The sequence below is a fragment of the Cervus elaphus genome, chromosome 3, assembly GCF_910594005.1.
Source record: "Cervus elaphus chromosome 3, mCerEla1.1, whole genome shotgun sequence".
Taxonomy (NCBI): Eukaryota; Metazoa; Chordata; class Mammalia; order Artiodactyla; family Cervidae; genus Cervus; species Cervus elaphus.
Window position 1 is genome coordinate 27,761,435 of NC_057817.1, and position 26,884 is coordinate 27,788,318.

The 26,884-nt window shown below is 45.3% G+C and overlaps 1 protein-coding gene across 1 annotated transcript in view; it reads right to left on the reverse strand.

Moving 5' to 3' along the window:
• ACVR1B (activin A receptor type 1B) overlaps positions 1–4,547 on the reverse strand; it is a 34,488-nt gene extending 29,941 nt beyond the window's left edge. Inside the window, exon 1 of the mRNA XM_043883758.1 lies at positions 4,339–4,547. Within this exon, the coding sequence (XP_043739693.1) occupies positions 4,339–4,429 (91 nt within the window). The 5' untranslated portion in view covers positions 4,430–4,547. The remainder of the gene's footprint in view (positions 1–4,338) is intronic.
• Positions 4,548–26,884: the final 22,337 nt, after the last annotated feature.

The window sequence follows — 26,884 nt, forward strand, 5'->3', positions numbered from 1 at the left end:
CCAGGGAGGCTGGAGGACCAAAACGACAGAGGAAGAAGAAAGCTACACTACGAATGGTATTTACCTGCGACGGAGAAGCTGGAGGGCAGAGAACAGGCGAGACCAGAGATGCTGCCTCCAGGCCCAGCTGCAGGTTGAACCATGTATGAACCGTGTACGAGGGAGAGAAGCTGAGGAGAGCAAAACCCGAGAGGCGGGACATGGGACTCAACCCGGCCATGAGGCCCCCTGCAGAGTGACAGCCTGCAGGGGACTGCCGGCTCCGATCCTTTCAAAGGTCTGGGCACTCCCAGGCCAGGTGGAACTGATGGGCTCCAGAGGCCCTCAGCACTTCCAGCATCGGAGGGGGCTGATGAGCAAGAGGACTCCAGGATTTTCTTCTCATGAACACAGAGAGGAAAATGAGGTAAGACCCTCTTACATCAACTCCTGCTGTAACAGACAAATAGCACAAGGGCTCGAGACAAAGAGGCGGGATTCCAGAATTAATGTTCACCGCGCCTCTGAGCAAAGATTGAACCGTAAACAATAAGCATTTCAAAATTAAAACAAAAGAGCCACTTCAGGATTCTAATTTAACCTTCAAAAATAAAGAAGATCTCAAGCACTGCAGACTGAGAATTCCATTCCACCTCAACACCCTGTGCTCCTGAGTTATTATGAGGCTGAGGCTGCAACGCAATTCAACTCCGGTTCCAAAATGCAACAAGCAGCTTCAACAGGCCATGCTGGAAGAAGCAGCACGCCCCATCGTCTCCTTGTCTCCTGATTCATATTTTGGTAGCAAGGTTACAATTAGCTCACCGGTGGCGAATAAACCTATTTATAACACAGCAGTCCACCTGAAAGACACAATCATCTAAAAAGGTTTTTAGAGGAAAACGAAGTGCAGCTTCTTCTTTTACTGACTGCAGATTCCCAAGGTCCTTGCGGATGAAGTCCTCAGTCTAACCTTCCTGTGTTCACAGGCACCATTCCGGCCACCTCTCTGCCTCCATGTTCTTATGTAACATTTACATAGTGCCATAAACATACCCAGAGTTGCGTAAGAATGAAAACGTTGCCAAACCAATAAAGCCTAAAGCAGGTCACTCCCTCCAGACTGTCTTTGATTAGCACAGGTATGCTGCCAGGTCTAGGATGTGAGGGCTTGTCAAGAGACAGAAATTAACTTGAGGAAATCTGAAAGGGGTCCACAAAAATGCAACAGAGAACAAATTAACCACAGTGTGACATGTGTTGCTTCTCTCAATCCCAGGAGTTACTCTCTGCCCCATAAGATAAAAAGTAACCCAACATTGCATGTTCACTGAAGTCAGAAACTGTGTCTAAAAATACCACCCAGCCAACTGGCTGTCAGTAAGTCAGTCTCACAAATGTCCCAATAAGAAAGACACAGACCAGTTCTTTACTTCAAGGAGGCAAAACTGAGGCAGCCACAGAAAGGTGAAGTGCCTGACTCAAGGACAACCTGTCAGGGAGCAAAGTTCTGGGGCTGGAGAGCAGCCTCCTCCCCCGACCTGGCTCTAACCTTTAACCAGAGTAGCCATTTTATTGTGTTAATCACATCTGTTCCAGGAGCTCTTAACAAAACTAATCAGAGATTCTCTTTTTCTCTACCAGAGTTCACTTCTGCTGTATTTCAAATTCATGTCCACTCAACAAAAGTATAAGACTTGGCCTGAGATTAAATTTTTGGTTTAATCACAGAAATTCAAAATATTCCCATCAGAACCTCAAATGTCTCCCTTGTAGCTTTTGTCTTAAGAAAATCAATGTCATGTTCTCCTGCTACTAATTCAGCTTTACATTTTTAAATACTAAAGTGAAAATGCCAAAGGTAGGCCTTAGAATTTGGTCCACCTATTAAATGGATGCAGTTTATAGCTCTGTACCACTGGCCTTTTACTAAGTCGCTACTAGTTCACTATTTAACACAGACACCTATCCCTTGCTGTCCTCACATCCTGTCTTCACAGGCATCAGGGCTGCCTGGCTGGCCCTGCTGCTCCTCCCGGCCCACCTAGGGGAACACAACAGAGGAAGTGTGGGGAGGACAGCAATCAACTTCTTGTTATCTCACAGCCTCTATATTCCCAGAACTGATGCTTCACTCTAAGCCTTTTGCAACAGTGGTCTCTGTAGCATGCACTATTGGCAACGAGATGTGTCCCGGAAAAAACTGTAGTGTCTGGCCAAGTTTGAAGGCCTTCGAGAATGTTTGCTGGATACACAACCTAATTTCCAATTAACCAAAAAAAGAAACCAACTCCCTACTATGCCCACCCATCCTCACCCCAACAAACATCCATTTCGGGAAGGTTACAAAAAATGAACCTGCCCCGTTCAGAACCAGTTGGATCATCAATTAAACATTCTTAACTAGGCTCATGACAACAAGAAATACCCCATCAGACACTACACCAAACCAACAGGGAAATGGCTGTTAAGAACCTCAGATATATTAGCAACAGGATAAAAATTCCTAAGGAAGGAATTTACAGATTTATTCATACACATGTAAAATAACAAACCTGACGGCTGAATCTCCTTATTTACTACCCAACTAGAGAAATAACATCATGATACACACTCCAAAAACATGGCCCAAAAATAAGGCCCAGCGTACATTATTCATGAAAACCATTAACTTACCACGAATGTCAGGCTGTTCACATACCTTCACCACATCTATCTGACCCCACAGCGCGTTACCTCTGCCACAGAGCAGCGAGATCCAGGAACACACATGACAGCCTTAGCAGAAGCATTAACCAGTGAACAAAGACCCCACCACACAGGCTGCACCACTGGAAACAAACATCAAGGCTGGAGGGAATGAACTTGTTTGTGAGACACCAAAATGGGATCAAGTCTTTGGCTGATCGTCTCATTTCTGAAAGAAGCCTGAACCCACCTGAGAACCATTATGTTTTTGGTGGAGAGAAGAGAGCCAAGGAACACACACTTGATCCCCCACTGCTAGAAGGTTAGGGGCTGCTGAGAAGTCAGAGCAGCAGGCTTTGTACATCGGGAGCAAACCCAGTCCTGACTGTCTCTCCTGGATCCAACTGTGGGTCAATAATCACTCCAATATAAAGGCCAAATATAACCTTCATCTGCTACCCTAATGCCAGCACAGGGTTGAGATGACTCCCTTAAATATTTTAGGGTTTCATCTGCTTTCCTCAAGCCCGTATAGCCTCACAAACGAGACACCCAACTGAGTGTCCCACAGAAAGGTACCACTTCGATAGTGAGAAGGATGGGGGTGCTACCAGGGTGCAGAAGGCTGTGGGAGTTGGAAGGTGAGGGGTGTGCAAGGGTAGGGGAGGAGGTAGGGGGAAGGGCTGGGAAGAGCGCTGGTGTGGGAAGGTAAATAAATCCTGACCAAGGGCCAGGACCTGGTCTGGTGGTGGGGTCCTAATCTTGGGGGTGGGGGGCAGGTTCGACGATGTCACCTGAAAGGCATCCACAGTGACCAACTGAATGGACCCCCTGAGGTGGGGTGGGAGTGGCAAGGGAGAAAGCAAATACACCTAGATGCAGATTAACCGTTCTGGAACGAGGTTTCCTAGGGTTAGAGAGATTCTAAAGCCAAGCTCCAGATAGGGGCCTGTACGTCCCATTTCCTCCACCGAGCTTCCCCGGGGCATGTGGACTGGAGGTGGGGGGTTGGCCCCACTGAACTCAAGGGACTGCCCGAGGGGGAAATGTGACTCGCTTTCCCAGAACGACAGGGAGGAAGGAGAGGGAGGGGAAGAAGCACCCCAACTGCAGGAGGGAGCTGACGGAAAGGCTGAAGACCCCCTTCCCTTTTTATCTATGGTGCGCAAGGGCTCTCAACGTCAGGATACCTCGGAGAGGCAAAGACCCTATCGCCGAAGCCCCATAATCTTGGCGGGAGAAAAGGCGCGCCCCCCCCCCCCCCCACGCTGGAGCATCTGGACGGAGGGAATGAAGACCCCCGCCCCTGGACATGCTGAGCGGCAGAAACGTGGATCTCCAAATCTCGGGGAAGGAAGCCTGCACTCCCTTCTATGGAACATAGGGGTGCTGGGAGCGCGACCCTCGAGAGCTCCCCGAATCCAGTCCCTCCTGGGAAAGGGCTCGGGTCCCCAGGGGCCCGGCGTGAGCTCGGTCCCGGCCGGGCGGCCGCGCCTCGGGGATCGGGGGAAGCCGACCCGGGTGGGGGGTCACCGCGACTCCCCCGCGCCCCCCGCCCGGCCATATTGTGCGCGTGGGGAGGGGGCGCGCTGTAGCCAGGAGCCGCGGCGCGAGGCCTCGCCCTCGCCCGGCCCGCTCCATCCCGGCCCCCGCCCCCGCCCCGGGACTCACCCTGGATCCCCCGGGGCCCGGACCCGCCGCTGCCGGCAAGCAGGAGGACAACAAGGGGGAAGAAGGAGGAGGCTCCGGCCGACTCCGCCATAGTAACCGCCGCCGCCGCCGCCGCCGCAGCCCAGCAGCGCCCAGCGCGCGCGCGCGCGCCCCCGGCGCCTCCCCTCCTCCCGCGGCCCGGCTCCCGCCTCCCTCTCCTCCACCCGGCGCCGGCACGTGCGCTCCCGGCGGAGCCGGCGCCGCGGCCGCCGCGCGCGCCCCCGAAGGGCGGGGCCGGGTGCGCGCGGGCGCCCGCCTTAAAGGGGAGTGTCCCCGTTAAAGGGGTGGGAGGGGTTCGCGCCTCGGCCAACCTCACCCGTGGGTGCCAAGCGCGGCGCAGAGGCCGAGCCCCACACGCGGCCTCCGCCCAGTTCTGCACCCCCCGCAGCGCGGCGTGATCTTATCAGCACCGGCCCCCACCCCTCGCATGGAACGTTCTACGAGTCCCGTGCGCTTGTTCCCTTTTCCTTCGTGCCTACTGCTTAGCCTCAAGCGCCCATCACGTCCCACTGGGATTGTCGCAACCATCTCCTAATTAGTCTCCCAGCCCCAGTCGCCCCCTGCGATGCGCAGGACGCACAGCCACCTGTGTGATCGAATCATGGGATGCCCCTTCTTAGAATGTACAGGGCTTTTTCATGACAGTACTCAGTGTTGGTGAGGGTGCTTCGTGAAGCACTAGCATGCTGTTGGTAGGTAGAAACCTTTTGGTAAACAATTTGGCATTATATATCAAATGTCTTAAAATGTTCATACCCCAGTCTCCTATCTTCAAGCAATAATAGAGATGAGGATAGGTATTTGTGAGAAATGTTAACTATTGCATGTTTATCACTGTAAAAGCTGGAAACAAATACTCAGTATAGAAAACAAATAAATTATGCCCCATCTATACGATGAAACATTATTTACTAATTAAAAATTATGTTTGTAAAAATAATGACATGAGGTATTCATGAGATAATGCTAAATGAGAAAGCAAAATACAAAACTACTTATAGTATCGTTCTGATTTTGTTGATACTATATAACTGCAAGGAAAAAAGACTGATAGGAACTTAGTCAATATTATCTGTAGTTATCACTGGAATAATTTTTTTTTTTACTTTAAACATTTCAGTATTTTCTAAATATTTTGCAGATAAGCTACTGTTACTTTCAAATTTAGGGGAAAATGCTTATAAACAGTAAACTGAATCGCTCATATCTTTTTGAAAATATTCACTTTTCTTATCTTGAAAAAGAGCTTGAAATCATGACAAGGACAGGGTTTTGGACCCAGAGTTCTGGGTCTGAATTCTCGTTTTCTTACTAACTTGCATGAAAACTTGGGCAGACTTTTTAACCCCCATAAGCAGAGTCTCATCAAATGAGATTTAGAGGTGGAGAGGATGACCAAAGGTGGGAGTGGGAAGGTGGAGCTTCTCAGATGGAATCCTCACCTTCAAAGCTGTTACCAACCTGAAGAATGCCCCTCCTAATGTAAAGAAAAAACTGGACTGCAGATATCCCAGACACCACTCACACACAAACACACATATGCAAAGTTTTATAGAGGCACTGTCTACACATTGGTCAGTAACTGAATGATCAAACACCTTATTTTTATAGTGCTCTGCCTCTATGTAGTCTCATAAGTGTTCATCCCCCAAAATGGGCATCCCCTCCCCTCTATTTTATCTAACTGATCTCCCAAACTCTGTTCCACCCGCCCTTTAGGATTCCCAGCTGTGGTGGGCACAGTGTAAGATTGCGTGCTCACGTGCTCATCACCCAGTCATGTGGGACTCTTTGCAACCCTATGGACTGCAGTCCACCAGGCTCCTCTGTTCATGGAATTTTCCAGGCAAGAATATTGGAGAAGGTTTCCATTTCCTCCTGCAGAGGATCTTCCCAATCCAGGAGTCGTACCTGCATCTCCTGCATTGGCAGGTGGATTCTTTACCGCTGCGCTACCTGGGAAGCCCTACAGTGTAAGGTTAGTTTCTAGGACTGTCTCAGAGTATTATACCATGAACTGAGTGGCTTAAAGAACAGAAATTTATTCTCTCAGTACTGGAAGCTAGAAGTCTGAAACCAAGGTGTCAGAACCCTATCCTCTCTCTGAAGGCTCTAGAGAAAAGTCCTTTCTTGTCTCTGGTTTCTGGAAGTTCCCTGAATTCTTAGTGTTCCCTGGATTGGGGAAGCATAGCTTCAATCTCTGCTTCCATCTTCACATGGCTGTCTTCCCTTTGGGTCTGCATCTGTGTCCAAATTTCTCTCTTTTAAAGATACCAGTTAATCTAGTATGAGTTCAGATCATTGTAACTTGATTACATCTGCATAAGTTCCTATTTTCAAATAAGATCACATTCACAGGTTCTGAATAGACATGAAAAATGGGGACACACTACACCACAGGACATTCACCAATCCTTGTGGTTGGGAAGGAAAAGCTGACCCCCTCAGGAGCACATCACCAGGCCAAGGGGGGAGGAACTGTCCTCCCCTATACCTTGCTAAGTGCTATATTGTGGCTGCAAGACCAGGAGTCCCAGAGGGGACCTGTGGTTGCTTTACCCCTGGTTTACAAGGATGGTCCATAGCTGAAGGCACATCCCAGGGAATCATAAGACTGGGTCCACAGACCGAATGCCAGCTCACTTGAGAGCATTTAACTTGGGCAAGATATTTTACCTTCCTAAACCTTGATTCCCTCATCTGTAAAACGGAGCTGATATTAGTTCTGCCTCATAGAGATATTGTGAGGATGGATGAAGATACCGTCTGTAAGCACTTGGCATAGTCTCTGACACATAGGAAGTGATATAAAAAGAACAGCTATTGTAATGATGGTGAATTGACCTTGACTATAATCCTGTGAAGTGGTTGAGGCATGCCAGGGTGTGTGCAATTTACCAATGAAGCAACTGAGACCAAGGGAGGGTAAGCCACTTGCCTGAGCTCACATCTAATTAAGTGCTGAACTCTAGCTTACTGATCCTGTGCCTCTTCAACATCACAGCATCTCGTGCTTTTTCCAGGGACTAGTCTTCAAGAGCCAGCTGATGGTGAGAAATTAGACCTGATGGGGATGGGGAGCAGTGAGTTATATTCTTCACACCCTATTCCTGAGAGTTTGCAGCATCTCCTCAAGTCAAAACTTTACCGGAAGATGCACATACCTTCCCTTTTACATCCCAAACTGTATAGAGACAGACCGCCAACTCTCCCCGTGCTCCCTCCCACAGCTTGGCTCTGCTCCCATTCCTGAAGGTCTCAGCAAAGTGTCCATTTCTGTAAGCCTCCTGAATCCTAGGACTGGACCCACATCACATTCTATGAACTACTCATCTGCCTTGCTCTGTCGCTTGGTCATGGAATTCCCCAGAGCTCCCAGGATTTACTTCTCTAGGAAAAAGTCTTACTCCCCAGGCTCTACTGATTAGACCACCCAGTGTCACGGCTGCTGACTTGGTCATGACACACCAAGGCACTCCACCTCCTAGGGGATTCAGCACAGTTTGCCTTGGTGAGCAGCAGGGTCATTCATTCCAAGAAGGCAATAGCTCATCTTCAACCATTCTGCAAGTGCGTATTGAGCACCTATGGTATATATGGCCTAACTTATGGAAAAGTCATAGTCCTTGTCCTCGTGGAATTTGCAGTCTAATAAAGATGAGCATGAGGAAAAGGCCACAACATGTTGTATGTGCTGTACCACACACACGTGAAGGTTCAGCAGGGGCACTCCAGAGGGCTTGAATGATGCAGCTCTGCAGGGTTAAGGAGATGGGAAAGATCACAAAGAGACCACGCTCCAGTTGACTCCTGAAAGATCTAAGGGTGTTCCTTGGATAGTCAGGCCTATGTGGGGCAGAGGGAGGCAGAAATTATCCCTGGCAGAGGAAGCAATATGAGTAAGACACCAAGGTGAAATTGCTCGATGTTTAGGCATGACAGCACACCAGAGGGTGCAGGGTGAAGGGGGGCTGGTGGTGGAGCTGAAAGGTAATGTGGGAGAGAGAGACAGATGTGGAAATCCACTTGGAAGTGTCCCTTTCTCTGGTACTCCTGGAAGGATTCTAAGCAAGGAGTGGGGGTAAATTGATCATATGTGTGTTATAGGAAGACCACTTTGTTGAAGTAAATGAACTTAAACTTTGTGCAGATGGTTGGAGGAAGGCAAGACTGGTGGTAAGGAAACCAAAGAGGCAGCAATTCCAATAGCTCAGACAGAAAGACCAGGAGGACCTGACCCTAGGCAGCGGCAATGGAGATGGGGAAAAAATAAATTCAAGACATTTTAAAGAGGTAGAAGCTACAAGATTGGTTGGATGTGAGAAGTGGGGAAGAAATGGAGATGCCCATCATGTTTCCAGCATAATCTGACTTGGGTGACTGGTTACGTGGTGACTTCATTCAGCAGATTAGCAAGAGCAAGCTTGGAAGAAAGATAATGAGTTCATCATTGGACACACTGAGTTTGTTCTCTGTTTATTTATTTGGCTGCGTCAGGTCTTGGTTCGGGTCTTAATTGCAGCACTCGTGATCTTTTGTAGCAGCGCATGGACTCTCTAGCTGTGGTTTGCAGGCTTAGTTGCTCCAAGGCATGTGGGATCTTACTTCCCTGACCAGGAATCGAGCCAGTGTTCCTTACATTGCAAGGTGGATTCTTAACCCACTGGATCACTAGGGAAGCCCCTGGACATAGTGAGTTTGAAGGGCCTCCTGTAGGTAGGAGCAATGGCGATATGGATTAGAAATCAGCAGCATATCATAGTTGTTCAAACAGCTCAGGGGTGTGCAATAATTCTGAAAGTACAGCAACACAGACAGGAAAGAGGAGACCAAAAAGTAACAGTCAGAGAAATGGGAAAAGATGTGGAGAAAAAAGCAGGATCATGGAAACCAAGGCAGGAGAGGGTTTCAAGAGATCAGTAGTTTCTGGTGTTGAGAAGGAATCAAGTAACATGAGGACCAGAGAATGTCTAGGATTTGATAACTTGAAGTCCTGCTGTGCCGTTTACTTAAACAGGTTCAGTGGAAGGTGGAGTGGAGGCCTAACTTCAGGAGGCTACAGGTGACTGGAAGGGAAAGCTTAGAAAGACTGAGTGTCATCTGTTTTTTTAAAAGAACTTGGCAGTTATGGGAGAAAGAGATTTGGATTTCCTTCAGAATGATAGACCAGGTTCCCTAAGCAAAACTTCTACTAAAGAAACAACTCAAAATGCTCAGTAAACGAGCAAGAAAGTGAAAAATAAAGTGGAACACTAAGGAACAAAGTGAGGAAAGCAGAGAACCAAAGCTGGCTTTCACCTTGAGAGCATTTGTGTACTAGGTGAATTTGAATTTTGGTGTTCTGAAGGTGAGCAGGATTCAGGAGACAGAAAACAAAGCCCAGGCCTACCAAGGTGGAAGAGTCTAACAAATCACCCTCTGCTTAAATCTGAGACTCACAGGGATAGTAGAACACTTGGTCAAGGAATAAGCTAGATATTATTCACTCCTCTAGAAGGCTGCCAGGAAAATTGCCTGACTTGAACCTTGGCTCTGAAGGAGAGAAGGGGGAAATTTTTCCTGAGAATTCAGAACCACAGGTTGGCCTGTATGATTTAATTTCATTCCAAATTAACCCTACCTGGGTGGTCTAAAAAACTATATACTATTTAGATTCCAGTGGGGCTGGGCTGGTAGGACCCCTTGGTAGTACCCGGAAGAAAAAAGAGCAAATAATCTCTAGAGGAATCCATATTTAACTCAGGTTACAAGGAATTCTCACAGACAAAATTCCAAGAAATATAATCTATGTAATGAAAGTGAAAGTGAAGTCTCTCAGTCGTGTTCAACTCTTTGCAACCCCGTGGACTGTAGCCCACCAGGCTTCTCCGTCCATGGGATTCTCCAGGCAAGAATACCGGAGTGGGTTGCCAGTTCCTTCTCCAGGGGATCTTCCCGACCCAGGGATAGAGCTCAGGTCTCCCTCACTGCAGGCAGATGCTTTAACCTCTGAGCCACCAGGGGACATCTATATAGTAAAAAATCCAAAAATAACTAAATAGGGTCGAGGGAAAAATAACAACCTAAAATTATGTACTCACGCATAGAAAATATCTTCCAAAAATGAGGGTTAAATCTTAAAAATGTATGAGTTATACATGAATTCATGCCTACTTTGTTAATTGTCAGATATTCACTAATAGAAAAGAAACAGCCTATATAACTTCCAGGTTAAGAGAAGGGAAAAAACAGAATAAAAAAGTATAAGCAATCCAAGAGGAGACAAGAAGGAGGGGGGGAAGGTTAGTATTAAGGTGGGATAAATAGAAAACACAAAATAAGATGGTAAAAGTAAATTCAAATACATCTGTGATTATAATAAATATGAATGGGCTAAATAATCCAAACTAAAAATACAGATTTCTGGACTAGAGAAGAGAAAGAGAGAAAAAGGAATTTCCAGAGGATATACGAGGTCAAGGAGTGTTTGCTGTGCGTTTTGTTGCTTTAAGAAGGGAGAGATTGCAACTTAGAGTACAATAAAGGAGCCAAGAAGAGTTCAAAGATATAGGAAGAAGAAAAAGTAATGTAGCTGGAAGTTGGAGGAAGGGAGTGAAACAAAGTTTACAGGCGTGAGAAGGTCGCCTAGATGTCCTCAGTCAATGTGATCAGGAGGCAGGACAGCATACGATGGAGGACAGCTTGAAAAGAGTAGTGAGAATTTGCAAAATCCACTTTGGGGCATAGGATGGTGTCCAGACACATAAGACAGCAGAAGATAATTGCCAGAGGAGCAGTGGGGCCCAGCAAGTGTTGCCAAACATTATACTGAGACCATAAGGAGCCTCTGTGATGCTACAGTTTCCTCTAGAAATGCTCAGCATCCCAGGATGAAAGCCAAAGTGGGGATGTTGGGAGGCTGAAGGGGTGGAGGAAGCGATACAGGGTCTAGTGGGAGAATGGGTTGGTCAGGGAGTTCAGGAAAGCAGAGGAAGGGCAGCTAAGGCGATGGAAGGAACTTGATGTGATGTGGCTGACATCTGAGGATGAGAGGCCGGCTAGAGGCACTGCTAACTAGAGGCCTGAGGATTCTGAAAGCCCCAATCAGCGTTTAGGATCTGATAGAGCCGGTGGCTGCAGTCTGTGCTCAGGGGCCCCCATGGGATGGTGCTGAACTCTGCTGTTCTTGAAGAAAACCCTCCCAGGATTTCCCCCCTCACTTTCTGCTCCAGAGGCATTGCATGATTGTAGATTACTATAAGCCTCACACTGACCTCGTTCCACCCCAGTGCCTCCTGGGTAAACAGGCCCAGTGCCCTCGGCCGTGATGATTCATACTTCAGTTCTATCGGGCATGCCCAGTGGGCAAGCAGGATGGCTCTCCCGGTCGTTCTTATTTTATGTGGACCTCTGAGCTTTTGTCTATCTGTGCCCCCTTCTTCTCCATGCCCCGATTAAGGCCCATGCAGAGCTTCATATCACACACTCTGCTATTGCTGTCGCCTCCCCGCCTCCTGATCACCCCTCCTGCAGTCCCCAGGCATCCCGTGCAAGCCCGTGTTCCCTCTCACTTTGTCATCTGCCTTACCGAGAACACACAGGCTCCCTATTGCCCACAACACCAAGACAAAACCATGGCATGCTAAATCTGGAGGGGATTTTTAGAAATTATTTAGTCTGACCCCATTGTTGTACAGATGGAAAAACTGAGGTCCATTTATCTCAATGACTTGTCCAGGACAAAACCAGAACTGGCAGTCAAGACCTCTACATGCCAAGCACTTAATATTCATCCAGACTTACTTCCCCTACACAGAAAAAGAGTGTACGGAGACTGACCATGTACTCTTCTAGACCTCTTTGTGGATTATTTATCTTCACAAACTCAGTGGACATTACTGTTCACCCTATTGCAGAGATGGGGAACTGAGGTACAGAAAGATCAGATCATTCGCCCAAGATCACCCAGTTCTGACAGCTCCCCTCTCATCCTGGCTCCCGCCCCTCCTCAATCCCTCCCCCTCTTACACACTTATACACTTTCAAGCACACCTGCCAAGTCCTAACTCATTGTCCTCCCGCTGCTTACACCGCCCCTGCTCTCTTTTTCTCCATGTGGATCACAAGGGTGTATCACTCTCACCTGCCTACACCCCCTTCTCCTAGATGAGTACACCGTCTACTCTCTGGCCACAGATGATGGCATCAGTGTTAGACATCTGAACCAAGAGAAAGTGGTAAATAGACTGGCTGAGCTATTTAGTTTTTCTTTCCTGAGCATTTGAACCAAGGAGGCATAGAAACTGAGTTACTTGGATGGTGGCAGAAGCTACCGAGTAGTATCTGGAAGCCATGTGGTATTAGGATGTACTGGGAGAAGAGAGTGGAGTGGAGCCGAGGCAGGGAGGAGGAAAGGGTGGTCACCAAGTTGCACTCGTGTGCACACATCCTCTAGCCACAGCCACTCTTAACAGTCAAGTTGTCCTCCACACTTATTCAGTCCTGATCCCATGAGATCTGACCGTATTTCCCATTCAGTTTCTCTGAGATTCCCACGTAACTTTCCAGGAAATCCTCTTTTCTCACCTCCACTGGTTTGAGTGTGTTGGTTCTCTTAGCCTAGGAGCCTTGGCTAAAACACCATCTCAAGGAATTCTATCCATCCTTCAGACCGAGCTCAAAGCCCTGCTCTTCCAGGAAGTCTTTCCCCTTCCTGGGTGTGTTGTCCCTGCTTCCCCAGGCAGATCATAAGCCCCACCTCTTCCACTGCCCTCCCCATGTTCAGAATGTACTAACTTTGGTGTCCCCAGTTCTGATTTTGCCATATGAAGCTGGATTATCTTTATCCCTATCCTTTTATATTCTGGCATATCCATGGACCCAGCCATCATTTATTCATCCTGGAACATGTTTTGAATGTCTTGGTGCCAGGCACCAGGCTAGACTTTGGGAATGGTTCAGATGCAGTTCTTAGTTCTTTGCCCAACCGGAGTTCACAGGCCAGGAGGGAAGTCCATGTTCTCCTTGCCAAACTAGTCATACCAACACCGCCTCCGGTTTCACGATTCCAGACACACACACACACACACACACACGCACGCACGCACACACTCCCCAAACAAGACTATGAGTGCTGTCAGGTTGTCACACACTAACCCAGACGTGGGCTCTGTCTTGTCTTCTCCTCCTGGTTCATCCATCCCCTTCCTCAGGCCAAGTGCCCACCCTTCCGGGGCCTGAGCTCACACTTGCCATGCTCTCTGCTCAGGAAGATGCCCTGGAGTTCCCGCTCCTCTCTCCCCCTTTTTGTGATCACTCTATGGTACGGGAATTGACACTATAGTCTGAGTGTGTGTGTGCCTTCCTGCTATTTTAAGACCCCAGCACTTTTCAAAAACCTGGTGGAGATTATAGCCAAAGCTAGAGGCGGGGGAGGGGAGGATAAGCAACCTGAGCCCCAGGCGGCTGGGTGTCTGTGAGCCTGGTTAGCCTGGAGCCAGCTGCAGAGGCTCCACTGTGGACGGCTGGCTGCCTGGCCCGATCCGGCCCAGCCTGACCCGTCCTCTACCTTCTGTTTGTCACATCAAGTCCTCATCCATCCCCAGGAGTTGCTTTGGAGTTTGCACACCAGGCAGCATGTAAAATTGTTTGTGCTTCTGGAAACACACTCACACACAAACACAGAGGCACGCACGCGCAGAGAAGCCTTGAAATTCTTCTTGGAACAGTTCCAGGGATTTATTTATGAAATTCCCAGGGGGTGGGAGAGACAGAAGTCTGGACTTTGCAGGCTGAGTGCTGTGCCTGTCATCTCATCAACATAACCAGCGGCTCTGGTGTGCCCTTACTAAGTGCCCACTGCGAGCCTGGGCCAGGCTGGGCGGGGGCGGGGAGCATGCACAGGTGCCCTGTTCTCAAGGCAGCAGGGATGCCCTGCCCACCGTTCCCCCAAGAGGGAAAAACAAGCATGACATTGACATATTTTGGCCGCGGTTCCTGCCTCTGCTCTCTCTTCCACCACCCCCCCGTTCCCCACTTTCTGGCTCTCTCCCTGAGCCGGCAGCCTCTCTCCCCCTTGCCCACTCCTGGGCTGCCCTGTGGTCGGACATCTGAGTCCTCTGAAGACAGGCTTCGTGGCTGGTTTCTCCGCAGGTGAGAAGCTGGGAGCTGCCTGTCGAGTGTTTCCATCCCCACATCCTTCTTCTCTGATCCCTGGCAGTTTGGCAGGGAACAGTAACAGAGTCTAGGCACAGGCATGGCAGGGTCTGCCAGCTGCTGGAGAAAGCTGGGGTGTCCAGGCCTCCTAGGATGGCTTCCAAGTTGTTCCCGCTGGACATGCCTTGGGAGTTTCAGAGAGAAACTGGATGGAGGCAGATGGTCAGGCTGATAGAGGTGGGGAGAGAGCCTTAATTCTGCTTCTAGTAGAAAAGACTGCAGAAGCTTCCTGCTCCAGACAGGCTTCAGTAGGTCTTCTAGCCCCAGTCAAACCTTCTGATAACTGAAGCCCCAATCGGTGTTATAACTGCAACCTCATGAAAAACCCTGGGCCGGAACCACCAGTAAGCCACTCCCAAATTCTAGAGCCACAGACATTATATGAGATAATAAGTGTTTATTACTGTTGAAAGCTGCTATAGTGTGGGATAATTTGTTGCACAGCAATTGATAATATATGACTTACAAGTTTGCATGATATATACCCCTCCTTTGAGCCTAGACCCCATCTCCTACAACTCTTTCCCTTATTCATTCAACGCCAGCCACAATTTACCTAGTTGGCTTTACCGAGTGATCTCTAAAATCACTTATAAGCCTGAGGGTTTAGAATACAGATCATAGAGAATAAACTAAGAAACGAAATCATCTATGTTTAAGAAATAGACTCACAGACAAAGAAAACAAACTTATGGTATAGTTTGTTTGTATAGTATATATAAAAACACTGTATAGTGCAGGGAACTATATTTAATATCCTATAATAACTTTTAATGGAAAAGAACCTGAAAAGGAAAATGTATAATTGAATCACTTTGCCATATACCTGAAACATAGATCAATGATACTTCAATTGAAAAAGTTTTTTTTAATAATAAAAAGAGATAGGTTTGAAGTCTCTGCCCCTTACCTAGCCCACCACCTGAGAGGAACTTGACAGAATGTGAGGCTCTGTTGCCACCCACCCTTGACTCTGTAGAGGTGGGAACAGGTGGGTCTAAAAGTGTCTTTAGTTTTCGGTGCAAACTCTGCCTTTGGGGGAAAGTTATAGGATTAATATCCATGCAATGACTGATCTAATGCAAATGTTATGGTTTTACTTCAAGACCTTAAAGGTAATCTCCCAGGTAAAACTATGGATGGTCTGACAGAGATAAAACAGAAGGACAGACAGAAGGCCACCACACTTACTGTGGGGTGTTGCAGGACTTTTAAAAATCAAAGACCACTACCCAGAAAATAATTAAATCAGGGGAGAAGTAATTAAGTAATTAAGTAAAAAAGGGACACTGGAAGAACAACAGGAATGATATCCTTTAGGGATAACAGAACCTCCCTTTCTTTAAAGAGCCCAGGCTCCGAGCTCTGAAGTTTAGGCTCCCCATTCTCTTTAGGAGAAAAAATCCCCAAAAGTCCCAGCAGCCTCACAGACTTCCGGAAGTTCCTCCCTCCGTTGGGAAGCCCCAGCCTGGTTATGCAGCATGAGCTGGGGTGGAGAGACGTGCCTTCCAGCAGCCTCTCCCAGCTGAGGCAAGCAGGTGTGGGCAGGCTCACTCCTGGGAAGACTGTTGTGAGTGGGCGGGCCCATTCCTGGCTGGGAGGAAGGCAGCGTCATCAGCCTGCCAGGGCCTGTGTGCCTGTGTGTATATGTGTGTATGCATGTGTGTGTGTGTGTGTGTGTTGACACAGTGCTTAAGGCACAGAAACACACCCCCAACACATGCCAACCATACACACCCCTAAAGCTATAGTAAGCAACTATAACCTGTCTCTCCAGGCTTATGGACAAATAGACCCAGGTGAAAATGTGAAGGTCCAGATTGATTTCCTTAGGCGTGAAAAGGGCCATGGGCTCTGGGTTCAGACAGATCTGAGTTCAAATCCCAGCTCTGCTACATACTAGATGTGTGATTTGGGGCCCATCATTTAACTTCTCTGACCTTTGGGTTCCTCATCTGTATTATGGGAATAATGAGTTTTATCTTAAAAAATTTGGTGAGGATAGAATGAAGCTATCCTTTATCACTTGCCAAAGGCTGAAGACAGGAGAGTTATGACTTCCAAGAGGTCTTTGATGCAGACACTGAAGTCAGACTGCCAGTTTTTAAACCTCACCATGCTAGTCTCTTAAAAGATGCTTGCTCCTTGGAAGAAATGCTATGACAAACCTAGACAGCATATTAAAAAGCAGATAATTTACTTTGCCAACAAAGGTCTGTCTGGTCAAAGCTACAGTCTTTCCAGTAGTCATGTACGGATTTGAGAGTTGGACCACAAAGAAGGCTGAGCACCGAAGAATTGATGCTTTTGAACTGTGGTGTTGGAGAAGACTCTTGAGAGCCCCTTGGACTGCAAGGAGATCAAACCAGTCAATCCTAAAGGAAATTAACCCTGAATATTCATTGGAAGGACTGATGCTAAAGCTGAAACTCCAATACTTTGGCCACCTGATGCGAAGAACCAACTTCGCAACTTGATTAGAAAAGACCCTGATACTGGGAAAGATTGAGGGCAGGAGGAAAAGGGGACAATAAAGGATGAGATGGTTGGATAGCATCACCAACTCAGTGGACATGAATTTGAGCAAGCTCTGGGAGATAATGAAGGGCAGGAAGCCTGGCGTGCTGCAGTTCATGGGGTCGCAGAGAGTCAGACACGACTGAGCAACTGGTCTCCTCTCCTGTAAAACAGATAAAAGAATGGCCCTACCCCGCAGGTTTGTCCTGAGGATCAGACAAGTCAATACATACACAGCAGCACATTTAATGGTGTCTGGCCACGGGAAGTACTCCAAACATGTCAGATGTTGCTCCATAGATTGCCTAGCACTGAGCCTGTGCTCACACCTCTGTGGTCTTTATCTCAGGACCTGGCCTCACCACAGAGCCCCTGTCCCAGCTTGCCTTGCCTGTGGTTTCTGATCAGTTTTTCTTACAGTAAAATCTGGTTTTTCCTCAAACTGGTCCTTCCCAGGCGTGCCGTTGTCATGGGAACCTACAGGGGCCACCTGGGTTTGGGGGAGGAAAGGGTTGTGGATGAAACCCAAAGAATCCCACCGCTGCTGTTGCAGCCACTACAGCAGTAGGCTGGCCACCATTCTAGCCCCCCAAAATAGATCCTGACCATGCCAGAGGGCAGGGTTTATAGGGGCTTACTCCCGCCCCGACTTGCCACAGGTCACATGGGTGAAATCCCATGATTCAACATGCTCCACCATCACATCTCCATCTAATTGTCAGGAGTGGATTCTGATACTAAACACAAGTGTTTCTTTCTGAAGCTGAACCAATGCATAGCTTAGAGTAGGGATTTATCATTGATATATTACTACTCCACCTTCAAGACAAATTACAGGACTCCAGAGTAGGTATAATTAACCCTACTTTACAGATGGGATAACTGGTGAGTCCTCAGAACACCTAAGTCATTTGCCTGAATCATTTAGCCAATAAAAATTTGGAACTCGCATGTGGAACCCAAGTCTTTTGAGCTTTGCCACTGCCCAGAAGTGACTGAGACTGGAGGGGAGTTTGTCCCAGAGAGAGCAGGGGAGGAGGGAGGGGGACCAAAAGCTGGCCCCACAACCCAGTGCTTGCCACCTGCCTCTTCTCTGGAGGTGATTCAGAGAGGACAAAAACCCTCTCTCCTGTCCCACTAAAATTCCACTCAACAATTAAGGCAGCCTTTTTTTTTTGAGTCCTAAGAATTTCTATATTTGGACCTCATAATTTCACTCCTGGGAATTATCCCAAGCACATCCATATACTTCTTGACCCTAAAATTCCATTTGTAGGAATTCATCCTAAAGAAATATTGTATTCAGATACCTGCATAATTATTTGAAAATCAGGAATGTCATCACAACTTCAGCTGAAATAGTAAAATATTGGTAACAAATGAAAGCTATGACAAATCTAGATAGCTCATTAATACGCATCACTTTGCCAGCAAAGGGCCCTATAGTCAAAGCTATGGTTTTTCCAGTAGTCATGTGCAGATGTTAGAGTTAGGCCATAAAGAAGGCTGAGCGCTGAAAAATTGATGCTTTCAAATCATAGTGCTGGAGAAGACTCTTGAGAGTCCCTTGGACTGCAAGAAGATCCAACCAGTCAATCCTAAAGGAAATCAACCCGAATTTTCATTGGAAGGACTGTTTTTGAAGCTAAAGCTCCGATACTTTGACCACCTGATGTGAAGAGCGACTCATTGAAAAAGACCCTGAGGCTGGGAAAGACTGAGGGCAAAAGGAGAAGATGGGAGTGGAAGATGAGATAGTTAGACAGCATCGCCTACTCAATGAACATGAATTTTAGCAAACTTCAGGAGATAGTGGAGGACAAAGGAGCCTGGTTGTGCTATAATCTATGAGGTCGCAAAGAGCTGGGCATGACTTAGTGACTGAACAGCAGCAATAAATGTTCAAAAAGAGAATTGTTCGTGTTAGATACATCTATATAAAGGATTGCAGAAAATTTAAAGATGTTTATGATCTACAGTTAAAATGGGGAAAAGGTTATAAAATATGCAGTATAGTATAATCTAATACTTACTTTTTAATTATTATAAAGAAGATCTGGAAGGATATTTAGCAAAATGTTTACAAGAGTTATCTCTGGGTGGTTAAAATACAAATATTTTCCTCTTGACTATTTTATCAACATGTTCAAAGATGACTATATATTACTTTTATAACTAAAACAATCATTTTCTAACTTTAAATGGAATAAAACCTATAAAAATATCAAATCACTATGTTGTACACCTGAAATTAGTATAACATGGTAAATCAATTATGCTTCAACTAAAAAAACAATGTAAGCTGAAGTAGTATTTCCACAAAGATACATATTGCAGCATGATTTACAACAGAAAAAAACAGGAAATATGTATATTTTTGAAATGTCTTAATAATTACATTATTTTGGAATGGCTTAATAAATTACTTAAGACCACCACTGTTCTTATAGAAATAAATTACTTAATAAAGTAGCATTTCCACAAAGATACATATTGCAGCATGATTTACGACAGAAAAAAACAGAAAATATATATATTTTTGGAATGTCTTAATAAATAAATATGTATATTTTTGGAATGTTATTAAACATTATACAATTATTAAAATGATTATGAATTCTATATAGAAATATTTAAATGTTTATGATAAAAGTAAAAAATACTGGCCACAAAATAGAATATGCCCCATGGTTATAATCATTTAAAGTATGTATGCAAATATTTGCTTCAGTTTGATAGGATGAGATAAGGTGTAGTTTTTTTCCTTTTTTTCAGAAATACAAAAATATGATACTTTGCCTTTTCAATTAAAAAGAAAATACCCATGGGATGATACAGTGCTAAGCACTAGGCCCTATTTCTGAGACTGTTTTAGAGAAATGGGTGCAGAGAGTTCTGACATCCCTTCCTCAGTCATTTATCCTTTGAATGTAAAAATAATATTATCACCATTATTTCTTAATTACCTACCATATGTGTACATACCTCATTTCTAACTTTCACAATAACTCTGTAAGATAGATAGATTACTTCGGATTTCATTGATTCTAAATAGTAGAAATTCAGTCTAGCTATTTAAGAAAAAATAATTTTTTTTTCCTTTAGTTTCTCCCAGACTCAGTGCAGTTGGACTCAAGCTGTGCCTGGAAGCAGGAGTCAAATGGACAAGACTCTCCGTTTCCACCCTCTTCCCCTCCCGCTTTTGCTTCATCTGTGCCTGTGCTTCCACCTTCGCTGATGTAGACCAGCGTTCTTTGCATCCCATCCACAAGGAACATATGACTTCAGGAGAAGTCATCAGGTCTATATTCTCAGGGAAGATTCTGGTATGACGCTCTATGGGTCCCAACTCCTCATTCAGGAGGTAGGGACTGATGATCCAGATTGGGTCAGGTGTCAACCTGTGGTCCAAATATCTGTGGGGAGGGGATTTGGTCATGTTGTACAAACAGGGCTGCCGGGGACCACCACTGTTCTTACAGAAATAGGGAAGAAAGGGTGGTAGTACCTGAAAAAGTGGGTGAAAGTGGAGAGGTGGGGTGAGCCAGGTAGTTGAAAAGAAAAATCTATATACGCTAGGTATCCTTCTTCTTTATACAGATGAGGCCACATAGGCTCAGAGAGGTTAGTCGACAGGCTCAAGGTCATACATAAAGCTTGAAAACAACAGAGCTGGAATTTGAAACCCAGGTCTGCCTCTCTCTGAAGTCCACTTCATCACACCACCATACCCATTTACTGACAAATGCAAGGAGTCAGGCCAAGAGTGTCTTAGACAGAGGGGAGAGCATGTGCAAAGGCCCACAGGCAAAGGGAACTATGGGTCTAAGGAGTAGAAGTCCAGTATTACTGGAACTTCTATTACTGGAACGTGAAGTTGGAGGGAAGCTGTGGAAAGAGACATGGCCAGAATTGTGTGCTGGGTCAGATCGAGCAATAGGGGCCTTAGACTTTAATAGGGCCTTAGGCTCCTTTAATAAGGAGCTTAGACTTTAACCTGAGGGCAGCGACATTCAGCAGAGACCATTATGGAGTGTCCATCTGTATTTTAGAGTAAGTTCTCCAGTTTCAGTGTGAAGTATGAGCTGGAGGGGCTAGATGGATGCAGGAGAGCAGGCGGATGTCCCACTAAACTGGGGACAGAAAGAGGTGGATGGAGTTGGTAAGATAATTGGGAGGTAGGATGGACAAGAATTTGTGTTTCATTGATGGGCAGGGTGACAGGGAGATGGTGGTGGTCCTGGGAGAAGGTGGTCATGAGTGAATCTCCTGTGTTTGCTTGGATTGTAATACCATTCTCTGAACATCAGGGGCAGAGCAGGTTTGGGGTGACAAATAAGGAGTTATGTTTTGAACATGATAATTTGAGATGTCTGGGAGACATCCAAGGAGCTGTTCGGAAACAGCTGGATCTTAAGGTCTAGAGTCCAGGGTGGAGGTGGGGGCTGGAGACACAGATTTGAAAGTCATCATTGGAGAGCCTTAGAGGTGTCATGAGCTCACACAGGGGCATGTGTTCACGAAGAAGAGGATCTCAGACAGAATGCCGGGAACACCAGCATTTCCAAGAGAGGTAAAGAGACATCTTCAAAGACATCTGAAAAGGAGCCCCCAGAGAAGCTGGAGAGAGACCGGCAACTTGCGGCAGGAAAAGCCGAGGCGGGAGCAGTCAGCGGTCAAATGTTGCCAAGAGGTCGAGTTAAAAAAGGAAAGACTGATAAGGGTGCACTGGATTTTGCAACAAGGAGGCCAGTGGTGACCTCCAGGAGCTGTTTCCATGACGGAGCCAAAAGGTGGTGGGCTGAGGAGTGAGTGGGAGCTGTGGAAGCAGAGACTTCACCAACAAATGTGACTGTGAAGGGAAGGGAGAGACATTGGGGTGGTTGGAAGGGAGGTGGGGGTGAGAGTATTTTGTTTGCAGCAACTTCACACCCCAGTGGGAAGGACTCCATAGAGAAGGGCAAGTCAAGGATTCATTTTGAAAAGTAAGAGTGAGGACCTGAGAGGGGACCTAAGGAGGGAGAGATTTGGATGCAACAAGTTTATGGGTTTGGCGTCTGCAGTCGAGAGCATCCTGGCACTTCCATTTTCTATGAAGGAAAAGACAAAATCGATGAAGATCTGAGAGTTGCAACCCTCTCATTTACACAACTGTGATAAATCCATTTTTGTGTTTTTACCTCAATACCATAAAATCAAATTCTCACATTCAAAAAAAAAATCAAATTTTCACTGAAATGGGAGGAAAGTGCAAATCCAGTAGAATTGTGGAAAGGCCAGTTTGAATGAGCGAATATTGGCTTAAAAGAAAAAAAAGAATTTTATTCATTTCAGGTACATACAGTAACACAAAATATTACCTAGTAGTTGGGAAAGAATCATTTGCAATTAGCATAGAAATTGTTTGGAATGTAAATTAGTTTTTCTGAAGTACTTGACTGTGCTTAAAAACAGTACTTTAGTATTTTAAGAATTCCCCTTGTGGGGTGAAACCACTTTATATCTATTTTAAAACCTTGTTAAGTCTGCTTAAATGTAGTTAACTTTTTTTTTTTTCTGGAAAAGATACCAGCTACATCAGAAGACAGTTTCTGGCAAAGGTAAGATTGTGCAACGGTACACCACAGAGCACTTTCCAAAGGCCATTTCCACCAGAGAGCAGATCTGATTGCCTGAGATTGTTACTAAGGAAACGGCGGGCGTGAATATAAATTTCATTTCACAAAAGACCTAACCAAAGTATTGATCCAAAAGGAGCAGCCAGTAAGTACAGGATGAAGAATCTTTTTCTCATTGAAATAAATACACATAAATATCCATACACATGTACCTATATATGTATATGGCTTATACACGTATACACGTATATCTGCAATCACATTTCAAATCTCCCTGGAAATCTCTCCTCTTTAGCTGCTTCCCACATGAGGAGGCTGGGGAGATTTGAGAGCAGCCAGGGCCTGGGGAGAGGGACTGCCTTTGATCTTAGTTCTCTGACTAGGGATGGATCCCATGCCCCCTGCAGTGGAAGCAAGGAGTCCTAACCACTGGACCACCAGGGAAGTCTCAGCAAGAGGTATTGACCCCAAGCTAGCCTGGAGCTCTGCAGAACCAAAGCCATGAACACTACTGGTGAGGGCAGAGCACTCTCAATGGTTTTATTATTAATTATCCAACAACAGTTCTGGCCAGGCCCCTTTTCCAACATGATCGCGATTCCTCAGAGTATTTCCATTTCAAGATGAGGAAACCTAGTATTATGTGCTGTTGCATGCCCAAGTCACGAACTCCGGAACTGCTGAGTCAAGACTCAGACTCTGTGGTTTTGTCTTCTCCCCCAGTATGTGTGAGCTTCAGGTTAATCACACGGTAGCTTGTTATTATCACTGACCTGTGCAAGGCAGCAAGTCATCTCTCAGACTGTATCTTCCACCTTTTTCCAATCCCCTTTTCAATCTCCGTCTACCTTGCTCCCTCTCCGCACGAGCATTCTAGTGAGTTTGTGTCCTTAAGTACATGCATATCCTTGTTAAGAACGCAGTACTGTTCTGAATATGTATGAATTCTATTATTATTGTGTGTGCGTTAAGAACACTTGACATAAGCTCTTCCCTCTTAGTGCATTTTTAAGATTACAATACTGTATTGTTAACTAGAGGCTCTCTGCTGTACAGTAGATCTCTAGGTCTTGTTCTTCTTGCATAAATGAAACGTTGTACCCGTCCAACGACTGCCACCCCATTTCTACCTCAGCCCAGCGCTGGGTGCCACCATTCTACATGCCTATTTTGTTTTCATTTTGCTGCGCTGGGTCTTAGTTGCAGCATGTGGGATCTTTAGTTGTGGCATGTGGGATCTAGTTCCCTCACCAGGAGTTGAACCTGGGCCCCCTGCATAGAGAGCAGGGAGTCTTAGCTACTGGGCCCCCAGGGAAGTCCTGAGTCTAACTAGTTCAGGGTCCTCATATAAGTGGTGTCCTATAGTATTCGTCCTTCTGTGTCTGGCTTATTTCACTTAGCATGCCGTCCTCTGTGTTCATCGACATTGTTGCACATGGCAGGATTTCCTTCTTTTTAAATATTAATATTAAAATGAATTAATGGCTGGATAATATTCCCTTGTATGTATATACTACATTTTCTTTGTCCATTTATCTGTCAACGGACATTTAGTTTGCTTCATGCCTTGGCTATTGTGAGTAATGCGGCAATGAACACGGAAGTGCAGAGGACTCTTCGGAATTCTGATTTCAATTCCTTTGGATATATACCTAGAAGTGAGACTGCGGGATCATAGGATAGTTCTATTATGCATTCTGACTTTATATAAAAGGCACTGTGATCTAGCCCCCATTCTCTTCTGCCAATCAATTCTATATTTTAAAGATCTATCCATATTGCTGTATGTATATCTGGTTCCATCTGATGAATGACATAATACTCTGAACTATTTGATCCCTGCATTGGGAAGATCCCCTGGAGGAGAGCATGACAACCCACTCCAGTATTCTTGCCTGGAGAATCCCATGGACAGAGGAGCCTGGCGGGCTACAGTCTATAGGGTCACACAGAGTTGGACACGACTGAATCGACTTAGCACGCACACATTCAGCCACAACATTTTACTTCTCTGTTCCTCCAGCAATGGACACCGAGGTTGGCTCCACCTCCCCGATACCACAAGCACCATGGTGTTAAACATCCTTGTGCGTGTCCCCTGTGGGCTTGTATGAGAATTTCTCTGAGATATGGACCCAAAGATGGCATCACGAGATCAAATCACATGGGCACAGCCACTTTCACTAAGCAATGCTAAAAAGGCTACACCGGTTTAGACTTCTACAAGAAGTAAATAAGAATTCTTATTTCCCCCATCTCCTTGCTAATACTTGACATTACTCACTTTTCTAATTTTGCCATTTTGGTAGATATTAGTTTTATGTCATTTGAATATGCATTTCTCTGACCACTAGTGAGTTTTAGCATTTTTTTTTTAAATTTGGGTTTCCTTTTCTGTGAATAAACTCTTCATGTATTTTGCCCATTTTTTTAAATTGACTTTTGTTGATTTGCAGGAGTTTCTCATATACTGCAGATATCATTCTCATATCTTATAGAGTTTTTCAGGGATTGTAAATATCTCTTTTGGTCTGCCATTTATTTACTGGTTTTATTAATTCATTGATGTTAAATTTATGGTGTATCTCTGAAAATGTACTGATGTCATCATATCCGTATAGTTCTTCATTTTGTAGTTTGTCTTTTAAGAGTCTTGTTTAAATCTTTCCCCATACCTGGGTCACAAGGATGTCCTCTTACATTTTCTTTTATTAGCCTCACGGTTTTGCCTTTCACATTTTGGCCCTTAATCCATTTGGAGTCCATCTTTGTCTTCATTAATATTTCAACAGTTTTATTGAGATATAACTCATATACCATACAATTTACCCATTTAAAGTAGCTTTTAGTATATTCACAGAATTGTGTAACAGTTATCATAATTAATTTAGAACATTTTCATCACTGCCCCTGGAAAAAAAAACCCACTATACCCTTTAGTTATCATCTTCACCAAATTTTGATGACATCTTTATCACATATCAGTTCTCCAGTGTACATGGGTCTTTTCTGAGCCCTTAATTGTGTTCCACTTGTCAATTTGTCTGTGTGTCCATTGTCTGGTACTATACTATTTCCATTACTATGGCTTGTCGTGTTTTATTAACTGCTACAGCAAGTCTCCACTCTTCACACTATTTTAAAACTGTCTTGGCCAAATTCATATATCGTTTGACCTAGGCATTTCACTTTTTAGAATTTATCCTATGGGTATGTTTGAAAGAAGCAAAATGATACACATACAAGTTTAGTCATTGCAGCTTTGCTTGCTATAGCCCTAAACTGGAAACAACCAAAACTTCCAATATGGGGGACTGGTTTAATTACGGTACATTCAAACAGCAGAATACCATGCTTTTCAAAAAGAAGAGGATGAAGGAGAAGAGGAAAAAGAAGGAAAAGAAGGAGAAAAATGAAGAAAGAATCTTAAAGCTCTCTGCTGGATGTGGAAAGATCTCCAAGGCATATTATTAAGTGAAAAAAACAAGGCGTTGCATAGTGTATGTAATGTTACGTTTGTATAAAGATAGGAAGGGACAAGGATCCATATTCAAATTCACTTAAATCCATATAAAGAAACTTTGGAGAGACAGAAGCATAAGAAACTAAAACTAGTCATTTCTTTGGGGTTCAAGGAACTTGGGCAGATGGGCAACAAGGATGAGAGGGAGACATTTCATTGTCTGCCTTTTGACACTTTTGTTTCCTAATAAAGTGAATATATAACCTATGAAAAAAATAACCTAAAATAAGGGAATACTGACTTAGCTCTTCATGAGTTTATATTTTTCCATATAAAATTTAGAATACATTTATTGAATTACTAAAAAAAAATTTCCAACTAGAATCTGGACTTGGATAAAACCCTTGGCACCACACTGCTCCTCCCCTCACGGGTCAGAATTACACTGACAGCTTTGAGGGCCTGAAGCCAAGAGAAAGCCCTGGTCGGGTGTAACCAGGACTGGAAACAATTCCGAATTCAGGTGAAAGACCCCAAGTTGTAGATGGCTGCTGGTTTTCTTTTAAATACTGGCCATTTAGAGCCATATATTTCACTCCTTTACTTTGGCCTAACTGTTGTATCAAGAAATGATCTCTCTGGGGGAAAAGGAAGAAGTATGGAATACAAATCTTTAAAACAACTGAACTGAACAGAGAAATGAATGCTGTTCAAG